This window comes from Haemaphysalis longicornis, unplaced genomic scaffold, assembly GCF_048455015.1.
Source record: "Haemaphysalis longicornis isolate Haplotype H1 unplaced genomic scaffold, Haemaphysalis longicornis Haplotype H1 scaffold_7, whole genome shotgun sequence".
NCBI classification, from domain to species: Eukaryota; Metazoa; Arthropoda; class Arachnida; order Ixodida; family Ixodidae; genus Haemaphysalis; species Haemaphysalis longicornis.
The window spans coordinates 26,923,677-26,935,450 of record NW_027526422.1 but is presented as its reverse complement, the minus strand read 5'-3'; the positions used below and the strand labels follow the sequence as shown (position 1 = coordinate 26,935,450).

The window sequence follows — 11,774 nt, the reverse complement described above, 5'->3', positions numbered from 1 at the left end:
GCACGTAAACATACTCCCAAGAACAAGCCACCACTACAAGTCTGGTAGGCGACCACCATCAATGTATATTGGAGCCCCGATCCCGCTTAAGCCCCTTTGCCTCTCCTATACACTCTCATCACCCGTTCAAGCACTTGCAATACTGTTTTTTTTTTGTTGGTGGCTTTAACTTATCTTATGCCATCTGGGGCTATGCGGGGTGGAATTTTTTCGTACTATGCGGCTGCAAATTTGCCACTTTTGCACAAACTCCATTTAACTTTTTAGAGCGAACCATATCGCTTCCTTCACGACTGGGGAGAGCTCAAGAGATTAAAACCGCCCGAGACCTTGCGTGTATTTAAGGACCCTTCAAAAGGCTCCAAAAAGCGATAATTCAATTGTACAAATGCGTCTTCATCCAAGTTCCTGAATCCGTCGCTCTGCTTTGGTTAGTTCACGCAAACCCCGTGAACTAACCAAACGTCAAAGCTGATTTCAACGCTACTGACACCCGCCATCCATCCTTAGTCATGTGGAGCGCTGCACAGCATTCCTTCATCTACCAATGCACACACAAGATCACCCGCGCGGGAGACCATCCAACGTTGATAGCCACATCTTTTTCAATGATAGGAGAGGTGTCGCAGGTTATTGAAACGTCAGTCCCTAAATAAACCTAATGTGAGTTAGTCCTCACTCGAGAATTGTAGCTACAGATCAGCACTGTCCGATATATGCCGATAAATCGGCCACACAGCTCCACTTGACTTTAGAATTGCCCTGGATATCTATCTCGACAACTTGTGTGTCTGAAATGCGTTCAGATGTCTTGTTGGGGTGACATGCACCCTTAAAAGGCAACTAGTAGCAGATCACTTGAATAAACCCGCTGTCAGGGACGATATCTACAACACCTTTTACACGCCTTAGCCAGTATGAATACTGACTGTCCATTTAAATATCTAATCAGCTAGAGAATATTTATGCAGGAATTAACTATGAATTCTCTGTGGCGCAACACAGATGTTTTATTCGAGTTCAACCGAGATCCAAACCCTGTACCTGACTTCCGCTTTCTAGAGGACTAACTCTAAGTGACATGTGAGGCCCTTGGTCTCACTCAAAACGAGCATCTCGAGCGACAAAAGCTCTATTGTCTCTTTCCTGCGAAGCACAGGACTTGATCAGGCTCTTTAAACAGGACTCTATTAATGAGCACATCATCTTCATCACAGTCAGCAGCTCCATCTTTTCATCGATTTCATTTTTTTTCATACATCTGGTGTAGCAAACTAGGCGCCTTGGCCAGGCTAACCTCACCAGTATCATTAAAGAGTATTCTCTCTCTCACTATCCTGTACCAGACGCCATAGCATTCAAAACGCTGCGTAACCTTCCGATCGAAAAAACACTGGACTCTCACCAATAGGGTGTGACTCTCTGGAAGCCCGACACCAGATTGCAAAGAGGCCCATGTCATCCTGCTCCCCTACACAGGCAGACGAACGACTTCAAGAGTGAACCTCGACCCCATATCGATACTGTTATGTGTAGGTGAATTAATGCAAAAAATGGTTCTCACTCGCCTCGAATGGAATTAGGAGCGGTTAAAACACTTCCCCATTCCCTGTTTCCCTGATTAGGTTCAGAAAACACATGAGCACCCTAGACACATAGCTAGGCATTCAGGAAGACGCTTTTCCAAGCCCGAGTGGCGCCCATCTATATATAGCAGAGTAAACTCGACGTAGACATACAAAAAGGCGTTCGATAGCTTTGCTGATTCAACCTAATCTAGTCTTCATATTTCAAAGTTTCGAAGAAGGTTCCTTCTTTTTTCAAAATAGCTCACCAGCTTACATCCCATATATTCACCCTCCTACAGCTACTATTCACTCATCAATTTTAAGTCCTTAGGTTTTTTGTCTATAGACGTCCAAACTGTCTTTAGTCTTTTCGTTTAAAACGGCAAATTTGTTCTGATAGTTAATCTGAATTCCCACGCCCTTGCCTGAACTAACTGTCGTTTTCACCCTTTCCGTTCTCAAGTCTAGCCTTACCCAGTACGTAACCAATAAGCAATCACTGCTCTTGATGTTTTCTACCACCGAACGTACGTCCTGCAAATATCTGGACGGTTACTTGGCAATCAAGTCAATTTCCTTTTAACTTATATTGTTGCAGCTTTCCGGGGTTTCCATAATATAATTCTCCGTCTGCGGAAGAAATTATTCAGTATACTCAGGCTATTTCTTTCCACAAATCCCATCGGCATATCAACTCGGCCAGTTCCGTCTGTTTTTTTTGCCAACGTGCTTCTCACCAGCATCGTGAACCGTATCGTAGCTTGTGTATTGCTTATTTGACATCCTCGTCGAAGGTGTTTACGGCCTCATTACCTAGCTATATTTGTCCATAAGATTGTAGTATCTTAAACTTGTATCACTTGTTGCGTTGCGTTGTTTGATCATAGTGACGCTTTGGCCTAGTATGTCACCGGGATGGCCAGATCGTGTTCTGCTGACGGAGTGGGGTTTGTGGTTCGGTGTGCTTTCCAACAACTCAGGTGTCCGGGATGATGAATCCTCCCGGGTCAGGTAGCATTGCAAACATGGAGACACTCGGTGACTCTTAAGACGGTCAAGCCAATTTAGCGTCCGTTCAACAATGTGAACTGTAAGAAGCGGACATTTCAGCATGCAGGGGGCCAAGTCTTGACTCACCTGTAGTGAAATAGCGGAAGGTACAAAGTGCCTAGTTAGAAAAAAATCCTTCCAGAGAGAAAAACGACCACGTAGCTTTTTCTGAGGTGTTTTTATTTCAACACGGGTTCGCTCGCACGAATAACACATAATCAAGCGCCGCTGGTGTTGAAGATGTGGCGCGTTGTCCGAATCCGAAAAACGCGGGCCCTTGGAGTGAGATAGCGGCGCCGCGCGCCTCGAAAGTCTTCGCCCAGCATGGTCTATGCCTCGGCTTCAGCAGCCGCATCGTCGGCGACTTCTTCGTCAGCGGGCGCTGGTTCAGCCTCAGCAGCTGGCTCTTCAGCGGCGGGCTGCTCAGCCTCTGGCTCGGGCTCAGCAGGAGCAGCGAAGGCTGTGAAAACAGCGAGCAAGTTCAACGAACAGACAGACAAACGGGCAAATTGTCCGGAAACGAGACATTAGCTGAGAACTCAACATTTTACAAGGTGTTTGTACACTCTTTGAAAATTCCGAGGTTGAGTTTCACCTCAATACACTGAAATAACCAGTCCATGTCACCAAATAATCAAATTCGCTGAATGTCAGCAACGTGCGTACAATTTGACTCAAAAATGTTTTCTGCACTGTGAAATGCGCAGTACTGAACATAGTTCTTGCGTCGTGTGATGCCACAGCGCAAACCGAACATTTGAGCCAAATTGTCTGCTCTCGACATCGTCATTCACAAAAAGTCATTCATTGTTGGCTGCATGAAATGGAAAATCGACGTCAGGGTAGTCAATCGAAACCTCCAGATTCTCTTAGTGGGTGAACAGTTTTGGTTTGTCCAAGAACTCTATCGTCGTTGGCCTGCGTTTTGTTTAGAATCAAGAGCGAGGAAAAATAAGTTGCGAATATATGTTCTTATATAATATACCGATGAATATAGTGGTTTAGTTACTTCATTTATTCATGTTACCTGATAAAACTGAATACTGTAACACGCAAAAACTTGAGGTTATTTTTCACCGGTATATTTTGGTGCACTTCCGACTACCTCCGGCGCTCCAAATGAATCCGTATCCCTTCACTGCAGCGCGTCTCGTATCAAAGAAGTAACCTTTGCACGTCAAACACTAATCTCCCACTGAAAGCTGACCCGTGCACCGAGGCACGTTATTACAGAAAATTTTGAACACATTAACTAGTTTTGGCGAAATGTAATTCCCATGCACGTTTTTTTACCGCGATGTATGTATCCACAGCACTGAGTATTTGAACCCGCGATCATTTCCTCTCAGTAGCATAACTGATATCTGACGTTGAAGTTGATATATGACTTAAGTTGGAGCGCCAAAACTCTCAAGTTTTTTAGAGTACAAATATTTCAAATCTCTTGCAGTTTCCCAGGACCGGCGTCATTCCTCAGTTCTTCTATAGGCCGCGCTGTCTATTCAGGGTGTCGGCATGTATTCTACCATGGATAATGCTGGCATTTTTGCGGGATGCATGCAGTATCAGCGTACGGTTCTGGAATCCTTCTGGATCAGGCCGTGTCGCACTCTCACATACCAGGATCGCATCCGGCGACCTCCTGGGGCAGGCACTCGTTGGCGTCCTTGCTGAAGTGCTGGAGCGGCGGGCAGTTGACCTTGGTGCTGAAGGTCGCCGTGCAGAGCGAGTACTTGCCGCAGTCGTCGGGGTCGGCAACTTTGACCACGCCGCCCTTGGCCACCTCAGCGGGGCAGTCTGGGCTGGCCTCCGGAGGGCTCAGGAAGGACGAGAAGTCGAAGGCCCCCTTGTCCTTGGCACCCTTGCTCTTACCCTGGACGACGACGGAGCAGACGACCACGACCATGACGGCCACGACCACGACTTTCACGCTCACCATCTTGTCGGTCGGCTGTTGGTCAAACCTCCTGCGGAATTTGTGGCCATTAGCTCATGAGTAGAACGCGCTGGCACGAAAATGGACAGGTGAGGGGGTTATTTACGTAAGCACACCCCCGCTGCAGGTAAAACCTAATGATGAGACGACCTGCTCCTCATGCCACTGGACGACTCAGTTCACTGTCTCCACTCGAGAATGGGCCAGGGTGTGGGTCCTCAAAAGTGAGGACAGTTATATTTTATTGCCATTTGACTTATGCAAATTTTTGTTCTTCTCGCCTATGGCGGCAAGATTGGGTTACTCTTTCTTTCTCATAAGGAGCTGGATGAAGATACGTTACTCATTAACGACGACCCATACTGGTGAGGCGTGGGTAGTATCCGTTACTCAGGAGCCTGCCATAACAAGTACGGTGACACCTTTTCATGACGCCGTACAAATGGGTTTTAGCGTGTGACTAGGAATGTATCGTATTCTATGATAAATTCTAGTATGACCCCGTCTAGCTTACAGCTCATGCCAGATCAGCTTGAAAACGGGTTCAGAGCTGTCATGGCGGTTTCACTAGCGAGCATCTTTGGTAAATGGAAAGGGATAATTTTGCGGATGACTGCGTATTACACCGTAAAATTATACTGTATTATACCGTATACCGTAATTGTATTATAACGTATACTGTAAAACCATGACCACGACATTCTTCAATCTGACCTAAACGCTATAAACACATCGTGCTCAACCTGGCTAATGCCTCTAAACCTTGCTAAAACAAAAGTAGTGTCCTTTACTAATCAAGCCTCCAGAAATTCAGCATCTTATATATTAAACGACAGCATCGTGGAGAGAACTTACACATATAAATACGTGGCGTGCATCTAACCAGTAACTTGACATGGAATACTCACATCAACCATATCCTCGCGTCTGCTAACCGTTGACTTGGTTTCCTCAACTGTAACCTCAGACATGCTCCCGCGCGTTTACGTAAGTTAGCATATATTACACTAATACGCACTAAACTAGAGTACGCATCAGCAATTTGGGACCCTCACCAAGCATATCTAATAAATCACTTAGAAGCCTTGCAAAACCGCGCTGTTCGCTCTATCTTTGCTGATTACTCACCCTATACTAGTGTAACAACATTCAAACATCGTGCTGAACTTGAAGTCTTATCACATCGTCACAACATATCTCGCCTAATATTATTTCATAAACTATACTACCATGTGTCCCTTCGTAATGAATGTGTCTGTGAACCCGCAGCCATTTTTCTGCGTCGACATCATTATGCAAAATTAAACGCATCACATGTCGTACCCTTGCTTTTTCCGAATCATTTGTACCTGGTACCACAATAGTCTGGAATAATCTACCATAAAACATTGTTACTGAACCGAGTACCATGAAATTTACTAATGCTTTGAGCAAGAATACTATTGTATAATGTGCATCATTTCACTGCCTCCTTTCACTCAGTTCTTGCACTGTCAAATGACGTGTGATAATATTCCGCGTAGTTATACTCGGCGTACTTCATTTTAGTTACTGTACCAGTTGCTGTTCTTATTGTTTCTACAGAATTTTTCCAATTTGTTTCCATTCTAGCGATTTAAATTATTTTTACCTTTTTTAGTTCTTGTTTTTATTTTGTTCTTTTTGCAGTTTTTGTGACACCAGTGTAACCCATTTTACTCTATGTAATACCCTCCCCAGAGGGCCTTAAGGTTTGTTATAAAATAAATAAAAATAACTAAGCCCACCAGGTTATAAAGCTCGTTTGTTTGTACGTCAGCGTAAAGCTGTTTCTCCAATTTATTGCTTTACCATAGCTACCACTTGGTATCGTTACCACCCTGCACATTGCAATAATTATCACTGCTCTTGTAAACGATTGCTCCTCACGAAAATGTGAGCCTACATTTTTTGACATGTTTCAATGCGGAGGCTGCAGTCAGAAGTCTCCGTACACCGTTACTATTATAGTTCCGAACCCCTCACCCTAAATTTCTCGCCGCACCCGTTCGCTCAGTGTTCTGCATTTCTCGCATGCCCGAATTTTGACCGTTCATACATACGGTTATATGACTGAAGCTACCTTGCCTAAGCCGCCTACATGATTCATTTCAGACTGAAAGGGCACATCAAGAAGAAGACATTGGATGTCCTGACGTGTGGTCCGGTTTTAACAAAAGATTCCTTTACTCGACGTTTGCAGTGCTCAGAGGTTAAACAGCATAGAAAGTTTGCATTGAACAAATTTGTGGGCTTCGAAGCCTACCAGCAAGCTGACAACCCGTTCTCATTACGTGTTTGTTGCGTCTGCAGTCAAATGTGCTCAGAACCGCAGGTTGCCCTACCTTAAAACGTTCAAACAAACAGGGTGAATGCGGAAAATTGTGGGCTGAAATCCATTGCGCGTGTATGCATTATTAATAAGTTGTCCTTGGTTTTAATATTTTACGTATAGTGCTAAGATCAAACTACACAAAAAGAAATATTTTTGAACGTTTGCGCGAACACCAATCTTAAGGACATTTCAAGGCGTGTGATGTAGAAATGCTCTCAAACACTTTGCTTATGAACGGTACTCAATACTGAAGAGTAGAACCGAAAAATTATTGTGGCCTATTTCTGAGACAAAAACAGGCAAGACAACTCTGACGCCCGACACGAATCAGTATGATTCGCATGGAAACCTGTATGACTTGGAGTAGTGGGCTCGCGTGTCGCTGGCAAGGTCATTGATGTTGCGTTCTAGTACTCATGCAGTCAGTGCCGCGACCTCATTTCACTCTACAATCCATGTGTTCGTTTTGTTTCCTCCAAATCTGTTACGCTTTCTCACTGCTCGCTTATGTTTGTCTTCCATGATTCTTAAAGAAAGAAAAAGTCGCACCCTGTATAAAGACACCGGGCTCACCCTACCAAACAATATATCCTGTAGGCGTTTAGCCAGTTTTCTTCTTCTCCAGCAGTCCTGTGTTGTAGTTATCTCTGCTTACGCTCGGTCATGGAAAGTTACAATTCTGGGATATCCTCCAAACGGGCGTGTAGCTGAGGCTGGTGAAAGTCAGTGTTCACAAACACAGAGCACTTTCGCTCTTCCAGACATTTTGATTCGTTTGCGACTTTCATGGCAGAAGCACCCGAGGTTGAACAAACTTGTTAGAACGAACAGGGAAGCTGTGACAGACACTGTTAGCCCACTTGTTTTCTCGAAGTTCAGTGGTAGTAAATAAACTCCTGCATGGTCGCCCCCTAGCTTATCTATGGCTCACCGCACGCGTTGCTGATTATAAGTGTTCGCCCTTGCTTGATTAGTGCAGACCTATCTGACATGATTCCTAAGGTGAGATGGTGTTGTCTGGAGAGTATGGATTTGCGTGCCAATTGTAGCTTATGCGCCTAAATTTTGACTGTTGTCACGACTTCCAGGAATATTATATTACCAAGACTTGCAAGGCAAAGCAATTCTAAATACAGATCCACAACGTTCTGGCATTTAGTGTAGGAGCGACATCCTTGTTGTTTTGTGTGATTCCTCGGTTCCGCACTGTCACAAAAACTGTACGATGACGAGGGCCATCTGAAGCGTCAAATAAAGAGTCGCTGGCTTGCTGAAATTGGTCACTTTGGAGTCATTTAACCTTGTTTAATAGAAAGACAGCGCTGAGCTTTCAGTGCATTCTATATACGTGTCGTGGTGATTCAATCCTTCAGGACAGATATTATACATGGCTGTAGCCGAAAATATCTACTTGCTTCAGCTGGTTCAGCTAAAAACAGAGGCTGCACGTAAGCGATGCGACGATACTTAGTCGAACCGTCCGTCCACCCGGGAGTCCGTCCGTCCACCCGGGAGTGACAGGAAAAGAAACAGTACGCAACACTTACCTCTGTGCTCCGGCAGCAGAACTTGCGATGTGCGCAGTCGTTGTGGCTGACGAAGGGTGGTACCAACGGCTTATAAAGGAGCCCTGGAGCTTACCCAACGAAGGATTATCGCTATCGTGGCGATGCTAATTGCCCCAAGATAGAACATACGTAAAGGCAGAAAGCACGACGGCTTGCAGTTCCTTTTACGACCGGACCCGCAAATTGCGAGTGGTTGCGTCACGCAGAGCCTCACGCGAGCGTTCTTCCCAAAGGAGCGGAATAAAAAACAAATTATAAAAAAAATGTGATACGTTTCAGGCGTTGTAAGGATTGCATCGAATACATACTTGGGTTTCAATGTAGCCAGCTTATTATACCAAATTGCGCTGCTTTGAAGATTGGGACTCAGCCGCTTCTGGAACACCCGTCACATCCGAAGCAAATTTTGAAAGAAGTGCCGCATGAGACATGGGCCGGAATACAATACCGTTATGGCCCATGGATACGGCTGCCAAACCAAGACACTTGTGAAAACATGAGTACCGTGTTCTAAAAAAAACTTGTACCAGTGTAAGACTAAGAATATTGCAGAACATTCCAAGTGGGAGCTTAAGCTGCTCGCTACACACAGAACCTCTTTCTAGTTGACCCTGCTGCTACACGCATAATTGGTGGGGATTATATTTTTCCCAGACGCCATATAATCAGTCTGATGCCGGCGTAGGAACGCTTAGGAATTTTAATAAATACCTCCATAAACGCCCATGTATCTCTAAAAAACGCTATACAGCAAACCCTTTAAAATTCGGCTTCACAACTCTACACACAAGCACTACTGGGAAGATAATATCAGGCTACGTTTAAGATTTTTTATCTCAAAGTATAATTACCCATGTGACCTTTATTAAATGCCCACGTAAGACTTCACGTATTCCTATGAAACGATGCATACTGAGCCCTCAACGATGCGAGTTCTCTGCAAGCAGCGTGGAGAATATATCTTTTTAGAGCCAGCACAGGGAGATCGATATCAAATTATTTGTGGTTTGCTATACCTTCAGGGCCCCCGGTCGGGGGTTTTACGTGAAGGTGTGAAGGCTCTGAGGCCCTTATTTTTAGAGTGTGTGACACATGGAGCTTTAAATGCAGACAGACGGGTTTCTTCGCCGAGTTCACATAGAAATGCTTGAGAATTTTGAAAATGCTGGAGATTTTCGCGCTGAATTTGCACCTGGCCTACGAGCAGCCCCGTTGTGGAGGTCCCTGATTTCATTTGGACCACCTCCTAGGTATCTTTCATGTGTGCCGAAATCTTTACACACGGGCATATTCGTTTTTCGCCTCTATCAGAAAAATGAAAACGCCCGTCTGTCAAGGTACACTCGCACCAAGTTGTAACCGACACTCATGCCAACACTTGTACCCGCATCCGTACCCAATGTTTGTTTGCTGGGATCAAACTCCCGTCGTTTCAGGCGTCGTTAAAGGGACACTGAAGTGAATTTGTCAAGCTCCCGTTTTTGCTTGCACTGCGTAGACTGGCTCAAATTAGCACACTTTTCATCGTTTATCCGGTTGACAAATCGGTAATTATTTTACAAAGCGCGAAAGAAGAAAAACTACCATGCGCGGTTTGCGGCGGCCGCACCAACTAAGGCTGTGACGTTGAGAGGAGGGGCGCCGTGATTGGACGATGCCCAAGGTTAGCAATCACACAAGTTTCGGTTTCGGTTTCGGTTCTGTAAAACATAACCAATGGCTTTGTTGGATGGGCATTCTCAATATCTCAGTAATCATCGTACCGCGCTTCTGCCATGCTGTCGGCTGTAAAATGCGTAAGATAAGCCTCCCAGGACGGCTTGGAATCGTAGCATTCACTACCCGAGGCCTACGCAGTGCATGAACGCCCTCCGCGTCCCCGCAGACGCTCAAATTCCATGCGCTTTTCCCCCATATTTGGAGCTTGCCGCACTCATGCCTGTATCGTAAAAAGCGTGCTCGCACCAGGCCAAGGGTCTGTTGATTCTGGCCTGTGCCCACTGCCTGCAAGCAGTTAGTGCTTATGGCAACAGCACGCCAACGAGAACTCGCTAGCGCGCCAGTGCCAGCCTGCGCGCGTTTTGTGAACTAGTTCGTGTAGCCATGAACGTTGCGGCCCCAAAAAAGCTGAACTCAATATAGAAAACATCGGCGGAAAACAAAAAAGTTTACTTACAAAAAAAAAAAAGCACGCACCCGCGGGGATTCGAACTCCTGACTTGCAAAACATTTGCGGTGACATACCCAGCGCCCCAGACTACTGAGCCACGGAGCGGGACGCGACGGCCTTGCTAATATAGGGTATATATTGTACAACCGGTTTACACTTTCATTTAGTTTTGGCATTTCAAGCAGCTTAGGTGACTATTTGTTGTACTGCGATCGTGCAGTAAGCGTCGCCCGAGTTTCCACAGTAGCTCACGTCTAGCAATTGCATTTCGTAGACCGAAAAGCGTTCGCAGATGCGTAGTCGTGCTGCTGACCGCTGTGCTTGTTCGCCCAGCGCAAAAAAGTGCTTCCCGCGCCCTAGTTTTACGCTGTAGGGTAAAAATATCAGTTGATTTTATTTGCTTAGTACCTATATTGACTTCGCTGACTCTTCTCCCGCCTTCAAGAGGCCTTATATTTTCCTACTGGCGTACCAGTCAGCGAAGCGTCGCATGTGCAGCGCTTGTGTGAAGCGACCTTGACTTGGAGCTAGATACAGTGTACAAACAAACCAAGTAAAGAAAGGCACATTCTTTCATTCACAAACGTGTCCTGGCTTCGTTTCAACTAAGCGAACGAATTGCGACCAAGCAATTTTTTTTTAACCTCCTTGATTACGACGACCCGCCGGCGGCCGGCGGACGAAACGCTGGGCCGACTGACTCTGTCGGCCGGGGAGCCGTGCAGTAGCGCAGCCGTGGCGCAGCCAATTGCCAGCTCATCCCCTCCTGACGTCACACGAAAACGCCACAGAAAATGGGCGAGCGTAAAGAGAGGAGGACAGCGTTTTCGAATTAGTTTTTCTACTAAATAAAATCGCGTAAACGCGCCTAGAGTGGTCGAAACATGGCCTGGGGACTCCGGACTACAATTTGCGCTAGTAATCCCGCAATGTTTACATATCACTTCAGTGTCCCTTTAAGTGATCACAAATCCGTTGTCATTACTGTTAGCAAACGAAGAGAAAAATCCGGGGCCATCTCTACTGAAGTGAATCAAACCTGCTAAGGAGGGAGAAGCATGCTTTTTATAAGTGTATTCTTGGCGCTTTGGTATTTTTGCCCACGGAGATGAAACCGTTTGGGGGTAGA

The 11,774-nt window shown here is 45.6% G+C and overlaps 1 protein-coding gene across 1 annotated transcript; it reads right to left on the bottom strand.

Moving 5' to 3' along the window:
* Positions 1-2,781: 2,781 nt before the first annotated feature.
* Positions 2,782-8,595, bottom strand: LOC144144893 (uncharacterized). The gene is made up of 3 exons (XM_077676396.1): positions 8,455-8,595; positions 4,239-4,585; positions 2,782-3,078 (listed from the first exon to the last, which is right to left on the bottom strand). Exons 2-3 carry the CDS (start codon positions 4,555-4,557, stop codon positions 2,948-2,950), a joined length of 450 nt encoding a protein of 149 aa, XP_077532522.1. The 5' UTR covers positions 4,558-4,585; positions 8,455-8,595; the 3' UTR covers positions 2,782-2,947.
* Positions 8,596-11,774: the final 3,179 nt, after the last annotated feature.